The sequence below is a fragment of the Parambassis ranga genome, chromosome 13 (genome assembly GCF_900634625.1).
Source record: "Parambassis ranga chromosome 13, fParRan2.1, whole genome shotgun sequence".
NCBI classification, from domain to species: domain Eukaryota; kingdom Metazoa; phylum Chordata; class Actinopteri; family Ambassidae; genus Parambassis; species Parambassis ranga.
Genome location: NC_041033.1, coordinates 18,236,582 through 18,251,049, shown reverse-complemented (window position 1 = coordinate 18,251,049; position 14,468 = coordinate 18,236,582). Strand labels below are relative to the sequence as shown.

General features: G+C 41.5%; 1 protein-coding gene across 1 annotated transcript in view; it reads right to left on the bottom strand.

Moving 5' to 3' along the window:
- The window catches only part of b3glcta (beta 3-glucosyltransferase a), a 60,152-nt gene extending 49,121 nt beyond the window's left edge, over nucleotides 1-11,031 (bottom strand). Inside the window, exons 1-2 of the mRNA XM_028419559.1 lie at nucleotides 10,805-11,031; nucleotides 2,614-2,657 (exon numbers count right to left, since the gene is read on the bottom strand). Coding sequence (XP_028275360.1) covers nucleotides 2,614-2,657; nucleotides 10,805-10,868 — 108 coding nt within the window. The 5' untranslated portion in view covers nucleotides 10,869-11,031. The remainder of the gene's footprint in view (nucleotides 1-2,613; nucleotides 2,658-10,804) is intronic.
- Between the last annotated feature and the right edge of the window lie 3,437 nt (nucleotides 11,032-14,468).

Here is a 14,468-nt window from a genome sequence, read left to right as displayed (position 1 = left end):
CATCAAGAAGAACGGTAGATATTCGGATTATGTAACTGCAAATGTGAAGGTACCATTTAGCCTGAAAACACATGAAAAAAGTCCATGACTCACTTTTGAGAGCTTGTGTATGACTGCTGGTGCTTGCACATCCAGTAAAAAGCACCAGAAGGTGAAAGTGACCCTTTCAAAGTAAAGCTTCCTGTCTTAACCCTGCAGTTTGTGTCCTCTTTTTTGGAGGTTTGGAAATACTTCCTCACATCGGGTAACCGGCCTCTCACTATATCGAGGCACTTCTGCTTACATCGGCGAATTGGTGGTGTGTGTGTTGTTTATGTTTATGAAGCCCCAAAGCGACAGATAATCACAGAACCTGCGCCTGCCTTCGCCAACTTCTCAGAGTCATTCTCAGTTCAGGCTGATGCCAGTCATCTGAGGCTTCAGGCCATCTTCAAAAGGAGACAGCGAGGCGGGGGGTCTGTGTTCTCTGCACAAGCTGTGGACTACACTGAAAGATAATTACACTGTGCTGCAGCCATGTTTTCTGCTTTACATTTCTTACACTGATTGTTGCAATGTTATAGGCAATAATATCAATCAACGTATACAGCCTGACAAATCTCTGCTTTGATTGGAGGGACGCAAACAGTCAGTCACTGTAAAGTAAACAGCACTCACCTGCTGCTGCTGTATTTCATCATACCGGGGCCTTAATGTACCATTTCATGTTGCAGGGCTAACAAGCTTTCTTATTTTCTATATGTTAAATAGAACTCAGCATCCTGTGTTGTTGTTTGTAAAGAATCCAAAATGATTTGTGTGTCTTTGTTCAGCAGAGGAAGCTGCACACTGGAGTCAGTAGCCAAAAACACTTCATTTCTTCCTTTTTGAGCTTTACTAATATTTCAGAGCAATTAAAAATGATTTAGGAGGCGGATTATCAAATTATCAGGATTATTATTATTATCTGGATTATCAAACACATCCACACAAAAACTATTTGTTTGAGAATACACGGAACAGAGGAGACACACAGTTATGAACGTACCGTCCCACATATGACGCATTCTTACATTTAGGCTAAAAGAACCTAGGACCATATTGCCTGGAGTCATGGAACCAATACAGCTACAAAAGTCCACATCAGTAGTACACATATGTAGACGGTGGTGGTACAGGCAGCATGACGGACCTTCACACAGTCCGAGGTTCAGGTCCCCCTGATACCGCAAGCGGTTTTGTTTTCACTCACTGTGGCATGAAACATGTTACAGTTAGGCATAAAAAACAGGGTAAGATGTTAAGATCCACATTTTACACATCTTTCATTGTTTCCATAATGATGTCTGTTATATAGCAAACCATGTAGAGCCAGAAATCAAACATGAGAACTGAAAGATCAACAGTAAAGATCTACAGTAACTGCCAAGGAAGTCAATGCTGCTTGCAAGTCATTAACTGCTTTGTTTCCAAGGCTTTTATAAATCATGTTACTGAAGAGTCCACAAATTTATACCCTGTGCAGTAAAATGTTGTGCATATAAACGGTAAATCTTGTGATGTTAATTCCATGATGTTCTACAACTAAACTGGAGCGCTTCCATGACCTAAAAACCATTATCTTCTCCAGCTCAGGCGATCCAAAAACAAAGCAGCCGGGTTCATACGAACAAAATTATGACTAAGACTCACACACAGTGTGTGTGAGAGCCTTTAAAAGATAGTGATCTTTGCAGACAATAAAAAAAATCACTGACGATGTTTGGTGATTGTGTTGTTTTTCTTAAAGCTCTTCCAGACACTTCCAAATAAAAACATTTCAGATTCACTCTATGAACAAGTTTTAATGTCTTTCTTTCCAGCACATTACTTTTTCCCTGATTAAGTTTCCATTGTTGTGAAAACTCAGCTCTCTTTATTCCCATAATGTCGTCTCCTGAATGGATGTCATTTAAATGTGTGTACCATCACTGTGACAGGCAGCTGTCCCTGGTGGTTGCTTTACATGCTCAGACTGAGCATCCATTCTTAAAGGTGCACTGATAATGTGGCAGCAACTGTTTCATTCAGGAAGCTGATACTTAATTAAAACTAGAGGCCAATTTCTTCTCATGAATAGAACTGAACAAAGAACAAAACACTTCCATTTGAATCACACTGGAGGCTTAGTTCAAGACAATTTCTGCATCATTTACAACAACTTGCTCAAACTTCCTCAGCAGAGAGGGAAACAGTTGACATCAGTAAAAAAGGAAGACATTAATTTCCCATTTCTGTGATGCTAAGCACCTCTGCCAGGAGGCTTACTGTCAACATCCTCTCACACCAATAAGAGGCAGAGCAACCGAACATGTTAATTATTTATCAAGTAGCAACTGCAGACTACAGGAAACGCAGGAGCAGGAAAAATCATCTTGTATTTGAGGAAAGAGCGAACGGACACCTGAAAGCGGAGGCCATAATCAATCCACTCAAATGGTTGTTTATGTCGGCTGGTTGTGCTTTAATAGGTGAGAAAAGCCGGAAATGAATGAATGATTCACACACTGTCGAGAAACTTGTAGCAGCACCAGGTTTCAGGACTGATTTTCACACAGGAAATAAAGAACAATAGAGGCCACGTGTTTTTATTACCTGCAAGCCTGTTCCTGAGCTGCCAGCAGTGAGACTGATATGACCTGAAACAACAGAAAGAAATGATATAATTACAGTCAAACAGCAACAAATTTACTTTAAGCTGAAATGTCTATAATGTTATTTTAATATCACTCTTCCATCCGAAACCCTGATGTACACACTGAGTAGAAAATATTTGAGGGCTTAGAGAGTTAGAGTTGCTGGTGGCTCTATGAGAGCACCAGAGCACCGTTCATCCATCCAAGTTTGTAATTAGAGCCCAGAGAGCTTCTATCCAATTACACCATCATCGATCCTGAGACAAGAAAATCTTCGCAGAAAGATGCCCAGAATTTCAAATCAATACATCAAAAAACAGCAGCGTCGCTGAGAACGGATTAATACAGCCGTTTATATTAAATCAGGCTGCCTCCACTCTGACATCAGTCAGCGTAAACCCTGACTTTAATTAGGTGATAGACCAGAGAAATAGTTAAATTTCCTCTCATGACTCGCTGCAGGAGCTGTCAGAGGAATCCTGCTACAGCGCAGTGATGGCACAAAAAGTGTCCAATATAAAAAGTACATATTTCAATAAGATTGATACAATCTCTGTGTCTTCGCTGTTATGACCCAGTCTGCACTAATTTGGGCAGATATTAATGTAATCCATTGCAAGGGAACCTTAAATTATTCAAAGAGCTGAGTTCAAAACACTTCTATGTGCAGAGCCTGGAATAACGCCACCAGTTCAGAACAAATGTAATGAAGCTAATTATATGACTCATGAGAGGGCCCAAAAAGCAACAATGGAAACAAGTTCAAATGCGCCTACTGAGCTGAAGGAGGTTTTTTTTCCCAGTGTTTCAAAAACAGTAAAAAAAAAACAGCAGATGTTTTGTTCAAAGACTTTTGTTTGTTGCTGCACACCAACGCTGCGAGTTCACAGTTATTAGAGTGTTTATGTGATGAGGACAAAAAGAGACAAATAGAGAGGAAAGCTGCTGAGGAGCTGTTAAATCAACCGTCCTCAAAAATAATGCACAAAAACCAGAGAAATGTGAGACCAGGGACATATGACAACTTGCAGCAACTTATCGAGCTTATTAATCACACTTGAACAGATGTTTTATCTCCTTGTTTGATATACGCCCTCCTGTGGTTGTGTGTATAAGTACATGTAAAGTCTTGGAGGTGGGGATTTGTTAAGAAAATGGTGGAGAAGCTTGCTGCAGATGAGAAAACCACATCTTGTAAAATGAATTACAGCAATCTAGTCTGTTTGAACCTAAAATATGATGAACATCCTAACACAGCAGCAACTGATGAGAAGGAAGAAGTTTTAGGAGAATGCCTCAAGTGGCCAGGTGAGGAACTGCAGTTTTTATGTTGTTTTTTTTCCTCAGACCGAAGACCGAGACTGAAGTTTTATGTTGGTTAAACAAAAGGCAGGTGAAGGCCTTTAAAAGGTCCAAACAGAGAACAGCCGAATAATGAAAGCAATGTTTGCATGGTGTTCTCTCTACCTCAAGGATGTGCTGTTGAGGGCAAATAAATACCAGCAAATTCCTGTTTTTAATACACTCTCTCAGAACAGAGGGCTCCTGAAGATACATTTTTTTAAAAAAAGGCCTGTGCCTGCTGATAAAACAGAAGAAAATGGTCAATTGTACAATATGGAAAATGTAATAATTTGCATCACATTGCAGCCGAGAGTGCTAAGACTGCTAAGTACAATTTGGGCCATACACCACGTCATTGTCTAAAGTCCATGAAGTTCTCAGACACGAAGCTCAGATCTGGCATAAAGCTCTGCAGAGAGACCACATCCTCATCTGGCTTCCTGGCGAGTGTCTGTGTGAAAAATGCAACATTTGGCAGGAAAAGAGTATTCCTGCAGGAACACATTCAACTTCAACCATACACCTGCTCAAACTTCCCATCTTTTCATGGCTCACCCACGAGAGGGGAGAGACTTACAGAGAGGCAGAGGGGGGAGTCACTTCCTACATAATGTCAGGAATGCTGATGGGAGCACCTCCACCTCATCGCCTCCTCAACCTGCATAATCAAGTCTGTTGTTTCCAACCATGTTTTCAATTGAGCCACACTGTGGGGAACTTGCTCGCTTTGATTTTCTGCGACTCTTTACATGCTGGAAGCTCTGAATGGTTTAGCTGAATGCGTCTCGACAAGCTGCTCAATTTTCATTGTCAGTGCAATAAAAGCAGACGTCGAGCGCAATTAGCCAGGAAACAGTGTGCTCTTAACAATGGGAGGGAATCCTGTTGTTATGGTTGTATCTCTGCAGCATTCAAAGGATCTGAAAAAGACTCTCCGGAGAGTTTCTTCTAATGAACTTTCTGCATATCATGTAAAAATGAATCTGTAGTAATTAATAGTTTGGTCAGTGTGTGACTTAACATCCCATTTCATTCAGTATTTAATGAGCGCAGAGGGAAAGTGCTTTGAAATAAGTAAAACACATTAAGCAGGCAGCTATCCAGGTGTATTATATTGGCATGAATGCAAATGAGCAGTCAGTGTCAGCTCTGAAGGAGGTCTGATAATCACCAGGTCCACGTGGACTGTTCAAAGCAAAATGAGACAATAAGGCTGTCTAAATAGGCTTCAGTGAAGAGCCCGAAAAAATAAGTTATTCAATCTAGTAAATATAATAAAATCTAAAATCACGCAGATGCTGATATGGCAGCAGGGCTCCCATCCAGGAGCCACTTCTGAGACCAGTGCACAAACACAGCCCAGCTGAGGGCCATTAAACCTGGATTCAGCTCTTATCAAGCTCTTCTAAAAAAAACACCACAGACAGCAAGCACCTCTCAGCACACTGTTTACACACCAACCACGCCGCCTGTGTGGCACGACGTGGAGAGAAGTGGTCAGAGAGGACGAACCACACCACGGACAAAGGACACAGCAACAACATCTGACTGGGATTCTGTTCCAAACATTAAATTTCATCTAATTTATCACTATTTCGTCTCGCTTTGGTCTTTGATGGCTGCATAAGTACAGACTGCAGAGCTGCAGCTGGCTGACCATGTGACTGCAGCTCACTGTACCTGAGAATTACTTGCATTTTACACCATCCCATTTACAAATACCAACATTCCTGTGCACCACTGCAATACGTATTTTGGTAAAAATAGCAGACTCTGAAGGATGTGGCCTCTGGAGGTCTGTATGGGTCCATGGGTCATTTGTGCCTATTTATAATATTCCCAGTACTTAAACATTCAAAATGAGCACATACAGCCATATTATGCACGTGTCCTATAATGACAATGAAGCCGTTTTTACTGGTCACTGTCTGATCGACTGTTTTTGAAAAGCCTCGTCTATTCAGAAATCAAATCAAATCCTTCATCATTTATACATCCTCACCTTTTGATCACTTACAGGCTCCATGCTGAGGTGTCCTTCAGTCTTTTCAAATATTGTGAACTATGCATTGCATGTGGACTCTTCACTCAGAATGTACATGTGTTTCCAGTGTGTCTATGCACACGCATGTACGAGTATATCAGAAGCCGCAGATTGATGGAATGGCAGCAGCTGAGGGGAAGATTTTAATATATGGTCCAATGAATGCTTACCTATATTGGGCCACAAAGGATCCACCTGATGCATTCCTTTATTACTAGCAGAATGCATTTGAGGACAGCCTTGTTGGACTGCAGTGACACAGGTGGACTACGAATGCGTCCACAGCTATGGTGTGCACTCAGACATCAGTAGTATTTTTAACTGGTTTCAGGATCTTGATCTCCCTAAAAGTTAAGCTAGCATTTGTCCACAATCTGTCCCTAAATTTCCACCACTGCACACTTTGTGAGTAAATTAACATTGCTCAGCATCCCTATTATCAGTGTGTGTTGTTTTCACACCACCAGCATATAATAATATATGTACAAGTGCTTAAAATTCAAATACATGACACACAAAAATAGGCAGGAGATGCCAAGAAAACGTGACATGAGATCATATTTCAGTCCTTCTAAATTTATTATGAGTGTTTCTCCCACTACCCTACCTCTCCCTACATCCTCAAATGTGGGAGGGATTTCCAGCTCCTTCAGCTGAAAATGGTGTTCACAGTGTCCTGGAGACTCGAACCACGGACTCTTGAGTCTGCCACATTGCATAGACCTCCACCATCCCCAGCCCACCTCCTTAATCTAACTTTTGCAGCTAAGGGGGTGGGGCTTGGGTGCCAACTGGCAATAACCTGTGTTACCTGTATGACCTTACCTCATGTTTATAGTGCCTAAAAAAAGAAAAATCTTCATATTTGAGAATCATTAATATGATAAGTTTTCTATTACCAGAGTCATTTTTGATAAATGAAAACTTAAGGACTCCAAGCTTAGAGCTAAACTTCAGTTTTGTTTCTGCCATGACCCACTCTGTCCAATTTTTATTCTTGTCGTGCAACATTCGAACAGCAAAAATGGAACAGTTCAAATGGAAACACTTCCTATTTGTGAGAATAGTTATTGTCTCCACATAACGTCCATATGTCTCTGCTGCTTCTCTGAAAAACTCTTTGGCAGTTTTCAGTCCACACTAAAGGAGACGATGCACCGAATTACTGTGAATTTTTGTGTCTGATGATCAGAAATGCTGCTTGAACATGTTCTGCTGTTGTTTTAAAAGTCTGTGAATTCCAGCTCTTTCATGGGAGAATCACAACACTGCGTGGCGACACAGATGAGAGGAAGCCATTATAATAAAAGTTGCTTTTCAAAGGGTTGGCACAGATGGCACGCAGTTCGAGTCGCACATAAGTTGTAATAATGCATTTGATTTGTATATTGTGACAACTGCTCAGCAAACTGTTCGGCATGCACGAGGCCCCGGCTTCATCTGGGTGTCATATTAAATTTAAACTTTCTATTCTGACTCAAGTGCCATCAGCAGCCATAGAGGACCCACACAGACAACTCCCAAACCCGTTACTGCACTCAACTTTTTTTTTTTTTTTTTTTTTTTTTTTTAAATGGTGACAATAAATATTTCCAGACATAGCTGCACACAAACATGACTTCTTCTCAACTCTGACTGCATAAATTACATATTAACAGTCACTTCCTGCTCTCTGGATAAAGCATCACAGTATAACATGTATCACCACAACGTCAATACATATTGCCACATACTTCGTTTTGTATGAATTACAGCAGGCATTTTTCACTGTTTTCTGACACTTGTTGGGAGAAACATTTTTCACTGCAGGCACTGCACACTGACCTGTCGCAGTTGTATTGATGATGGTTCCATCTAAGTTAGGGGAGGTCTTGTTTTTGTGCATGCTGGCTCACTTCCATGGCTTTATGTGGGTGTTTCCAAGACCATACCACCAGTATATGAAACTATGAAACCAAAACAGGTGCTAAAGTGCCACTATCTCCATATATAATGTGTCATGACCACCACATTTGCATATAAATTGCTCTAGAATGTACATTCCTATGTGCTGAACTAGCATGCAAGCCTTGAACACATCCATATAGGGAGTGTGGTCCTAGTGTTGTGGGGCAAAGCTATTATTGATTTTAAATCTTATCTATATATTTAGCCAAAAAAACTGCTCAGAGCCTCAGACTTCACCAAGTCTGAGGCTCTTCCTGTTCTCTTCAGTGATGGAGCTGATAGAGTGAGGCAGCTCTGGAGGGAGGGGGTTTGAAGAAGCCACATCAGCAGCTGCACCGAAACCTTCTCCTGAATCCCAGACCTCCTCACCCTGTCAGCCACAGTGAGACCATCCGGCCTGCACAGAAAGCTCGACGTGGCTTCACTCTCACTCCTTCTGTCGTCACCACCAAAAAGCTGTGACCACAGCTGACTCTAAGAACTGCCATCAAACACATCAATCACAATCTTTGTTTTTTTTTACTGTCACTGAGCGGCCTTAGAGCTGCAATCCACAGTCTGTGTGCGCAGCTCCCTCGCCTCAAAATAATCTGTTTCTTTGCACTAGACCTCAAGATCAGAACATTTTTTTGAACTATCACCTGAGCCACGATTGAAATGTGCCACTCCTGACCCCTGTAGCTGCAAACCGCTCCACTGCACATCAGAAATGAGACTCGGGTCAATCTTCATGGATGATGACATCATTGAGAAACAGCAGAGGTGGCACCCTAATGTCACCAAAGTGGCCCCTCTCCAGACCTCGGCTGTGGTGCCATGAATATTACATACAGGAGGGGGGGAGCAGAGAGGCAGCCTTGACAGAGTGCGATGCCCAACTAAACGTCCTTGACTCGGTGCCAAACACACACACACACACACACACTATGTTTGCTCAGACACAGGGAGTGTGGCAAACTTTAGGTCAATTAAAGGGCAACATTTGCATGCTTGTGTAGCTATTACCCTTCAGTTAAACCTGAAATCAGGCTGATCCAAACAGTGACAACTTCCCCGACATTCCCTTTTAGAAACCTTTGTAAAGACAGCAAACTACTACCTGACATCATCAGGTGTAAAGCCAGCAGAGAAGGAAGGCAAAGGAGCGACTAAGTGTAGGTTAAAAACTCATTACCCAAGGTCCAATCCCATTAATAATAAATGAGTGTGACCAGTAGTAATTTCTTGCAGCATTAACATTCATAGAAACTCTTTCAGCCCGTGGCCTGTGGGTCTGCACTCCTTTACCATGACAGTGTTTGCTGTGTTAATCCCCCTCGGGCAGACGTTGCTCTTTTCTTGCAGTAATATAACATGCTTGCAGATTCTTGTGTGTGTTGTAGCGTCTTTTGTGACATTTATTTCTTCAGTGCTGGTCAAGGCTGGCGGACTCTCCTGCACTCAGCATTTATCTCATTTTGTTCACTTGGAGCTCCACATGGTACACTGGGCAGATGCAATATTGGTTGGTCAGTGCAATTCTCTCCACACAGCTGCAGCCACACACTGTGTGCCGCATCCCACCCGATGGAACGTGATCAGTGCTGCCTGTAAAGATCTTTATACTATAGGGATATTATGTTAATAATTCAATAACAGCCGTGACACCACTGGGTGCTGTGTCACAGCAGGTGGCTTTAATTCAACTTAAAGGTGGCAATAATTTTGATGGAGATTACTGGTGGTGTTAAATCACATCAGAGGGGGCAATAACACCAGCCTGTTTTACCTCCATCATCCTGCAGATTTCAGCACAGCAGAGAGAGTAAGTTACAGTTTGCTGACCCTAAAGTCTCACATGAAGTCTGTTCTCTCTTGATCTCTCCTAGTTATTTCCCCATCAGACAGAAAGCCAATCTCCTCCTACAATAAAACCTCACCATTAATTCCATACTGCTGCATAAGTCACATAAAAACATGCACAAGACTAAGAAACAACTGACCACAGACATCCAGGTATCAGCAGATTTCTCAGCTCTGGCATCCAGAACATGTGGACGAAGACGCACTGATACAGTGTGTCCCTCTGCCTCTGTCCTGGCTTTGTGACCAAAACGCTGCCACTTTATTATCTGAACAATGTGTGTGATCATAGTATTTTTTAGTTAAATTAATTTGATATATTTTACATTTCATTCATCCTCTATTGACCAAATTTTGCTAATTAAATGCATAAAAGTTCATAAAAATGTCATTGATTTTACCATTTCTGCAACAACTTTAACTACAGTGTAATTTAAAGCATTGACACCAGCTGTAGTTGAATCCTTCAGTCATTCCTTGCGCACATCTCCACCCCTCCACCACCCGGGTCCTCGGGGAGTGATCTGTAGCCTGCAGGGCTGTGTGATCACCGGGCCAGCGACACGCCGATGTGTTCGGGAGAAGCTGCGCCGCTTGTAGCGCAGGAGGAGGAGGGGGACACATTTCTCCAGGAAGACGCGGAGTTGAACGCTTTCCATGCGTGGACTCGCAGTATAAACTTACAGCCACTGCCACATGGCAGCCGGTGAGCGCAAATCGCCTTTCAACTCCTCAGGAAGTTGAGGCGGATCATGGCTCCCTACTTCTCCAACAGTTACGACAATCCGCTCACAGCTCGCCTGGTTTTTGTTTTGCAAACACTGAAATCAGCGCAACACTGAAACACAAGCTTCGCCTTTCAAACAGCACACAAACTGTTCAGTGTTGCGGGCGTCTGTGCGCCGCGCACAGCTGTCTGTCCGCTCCGAGCCCCCTGACATGAGTATTAGAAAGTAAAAGTGAGTATACTCACAGAAGCAGAGGAAAATCAAGCAGCCGGCCACTTTGTGCCCGACGTGCGCGCAGTTCGCCAGCATCCTGGTGGAGTCCTGTGAGCGGTGCGGGTGGAGGAGGAAGCTCGCGGTGCATGGGCTTTCTGACAGTGTTTAAAACAACAACAGGGCTTTTCCTTCTCACAGTTCCACGGAAAACGGGGAGTGGGTTTGAGCCGCGGTCGGTAGGAGGCATCCCCGCTTTCCGTACGAGGCGCAGGGACGCGCTCTGCTGGCGGGATGCGTTCATGAGCTCAGCTGACGGGCTGCCCCACGTACAGGGGACTTCATGCTGCTGCCTTCAAGTGCTCCTCTGAAACTCCTACATCTGACTACTCAGCCTGGAAATCATGCTGAGCCTCAGCTTTGGGTGCGGAATATTAGAAATACTAACCAGAGGAGGCTGAAATTATAAATATTATATTATTATTGTTTGTTAAATAAGAGTATTGTACCTTAAATACCTCACCTTTTGCATGTTCGTACGGAAGTATTTATTTGGCTGAAAAACAGAAAAAAGCCGCAGTTCCTAAAGTGGCCACTTGAGGCTGGTAATCAAAATGAGTCAATCTCTGAGGATCTATGTTAAATCCCCAGATCACAGGTTCACATGTTGAACAGATAAGTTTCCTTTTTATGTGAACTGTAGTTTATAAAAGTTTGAAATTATGAATTGAGTTTAAGATTAACTTTAATAATGCGTGTAGAGAAATTAGATAACAATATTAATTGGGCGTGCTGTTTGTCTCAAGCTGTCAGACCCAATTTTATTATATATTTGCATTTATTTGTATTATTTATTGTTATTTTTCTTTATTATTTTGTTCATTATTTCTTTATTTTATTATTACCTAGGATTCAAGTGACAAAACTGCTCTTCAGGAATCTTTAGGACGGCCTCACAGGGTTCTTATATTATTTTATTTACAGTCTATTTAAATGTATGGCCAACAAATGCTGCAACATTTGCCTTTATTTGATTGTTTGTAATGGAATTGTTCATCACATTCTTTTTGTGACATCCTGTCAACAGTGCAAAAACGCATTTTGTTAGAAAAATATTATAAAACATTTAAGATTTATAATTCTTTTTATTCAGCTGTTTAAGTGTTATGTGTACAGTCTCGTGTCTGCTGTTTCACACATTTATCTTGTCACAGCAGGATAAAGCACATTTGTTACCAATTACATGAATTAATGATGTTTCCATGTCATATGCATAAAAGCAGGACCCTGTAACTGGGACACCTAAATGGGATGCGGCATCGTTAGTGTTCTGACTTCCACCTGGTGGTGGTTTCCTCACTGTGATGTTGTGCAAAGCGAGTCCCTGATAATGACGGCGTGTAGTAGACCTGCTGCATGCACACACTGTTTACTGTTATGGTACGTGGAGAAACCACAAGCAGGAGAAAATAAAACTTTGACCCACATTGGAGTTTGTGACATAAATATGTCTGGCAGCTGAACAGAACAGTCACTGTCATCGGCCCAAACCGAGCCTGGTTTCTGTGTGTTTGTGGTGAAACAAGCCCATTAAAACCACAACATGCTCTGGGTTTGATCAGACCAGCTCTTCAGGATTGCGTGGGAGCTGACTGCACTTCATTAAGAGCTGGATCACTTTTGTGTTTGAGTTAATTTAAACTTGTGAACCAGCTCACGCCTACAGCATGTCATCCTTATTATCAGACATATTTATTCCAAGCATAACCTGAGCAAGGTGCCTAATTAGCCACAATAGCGGAAACACTTGTGTGGGTGTAATTTGCCTTGTAAACACGCTGAATTACTAAGCTGTGTGATTGCATTATAGAGAATAATGCGGCTTTGTGTTGTTCTCCTGATGTGAACTAATGATTAGTATACATTTAAACCTGCAGGTAAATCTCGCTAAAGCATCATTAGTGTTTGAGCAGCACCTGTGTGGAGGATTTGCAGACAGGCATAAAGACGGAGGACGAAAAAAATGTTCTGAGATGTTCTCAGTTATGAAACACAGCATTGGAACAGAATGGATTTCTGAGAGCTGTAATGACACTGAGAGCTTAATGACCCCGTTTAAATGAGCCTGAGCTTTAGCCAAGGGTGGTTTGATTTGACTTTTAAATGATAAGGCACTTTAACTCATGCAAACTGTCTAAAGTACGCCATAATCACTATGTATAACATTGTGTTTTGCCTTCAAAAAACCATTATGTGTCTTGAGAGGTTTAAATAAATTATGAAAACTGGTTCATATAGAATAAAATGAACTTTACCTGAGCTGAATAAATGTTTGATTTTTGTATCTTGCAGACATTTTTGTATGTCTATGTCATTTTTTCCTGGCATATTGGAGAACTGATTTGCCCTACATTCTGTGAAGGCAGCATGCATTCAGATGCACTTTGATGACAGATGAGAATTGTGACTTTGAACACAATGTAAGTCAAGGAAATAGAGACAGACCTGCTCCTCCAGTGACAGTAAATAAAGTGATACAAGAAGCCTGCTGCACTTAAATAGAGACAAACATTGTGTTAATGTCTTTTCACACCTCTGTGTTTGCAGTAAGATTCTTTTTTGTTAAATCACAAAATAAATAAATAAATGTGACGTGTACAGTGACCTCTTCTGAGTTACTCTTGTAATTATTGTTTGTTAACATTAAATTGCACACCCCCATGCTTGCCTGGGAGCAGAATGGTGGGGAGTGTTCAGGTCTGTGTATGTGTGGGTGTGGGTGTGGGTGTACAAAGGATGATGGATTGTAGGTTTTTAAGATTGCCATGGACATAACGTTTCTATGAACAGTGGCCGAACAAAAAAATAAATTTCATGGAGGTAATTAACTTGATGGACTGCACAGAATGTAATTATATGCACACACTGTGGTGTGCAGCTCATTTTTTATGTTACGTCACACTTTATTTTGCTCGCACAAACATGACTGTGTCTACACTGACTTTCCCATTACTCACAGCTAAAAGCACCATACTCTCCACTGCTACACATCTGTCTCCATCCTGCACACCTGGAACAGGTGTATTCAAATTAAGCCTCCTACTCTGACCCTCAAACATCTAAAACAAGGGCACATGCATTAAAATATAATTATTTTATTCATAAATTATAGACTGACAAATTGGAACATATGCAGTCTTTTATTAATAAGTCAATGTTAACCTTCACAAAATAATGAATACTGCACTTTACACGTATAATAGATTAGGCATGATGAGATGAACAAAGGAATATTGCCAAATTACATAACATTAAAATCAAAATAAAAAAGTTGTTGCTTTGTTGGCTGTCCTACCTTTAATATTAATATTATATTATATACAGTGAGCTGAATAATGTAAACTGTATGTAAGTGACACAAACAGACATGCAAGCACACAACTGTTTCGTACCGGGACTTTGACATGGTGTTTTGGACGACATTAGCTGCTAGCTCCAATGTCGCAGCGTGTTTGAGCTAATCTCTGTCTTCCCGCTTCTGTGTGTTAAGAAGCTGGAGCAGGCCGCTAATTAATTTATTGTTATCCTTTGTGCTGTCAGGTATGTGGTTGGTTGTATGAATGTCCCCTTTTGTACAGTTACAGAGAATAAATGAGTCTCTCCACGAGTATCCGTGTCACGTCTCCATCATAAACACAA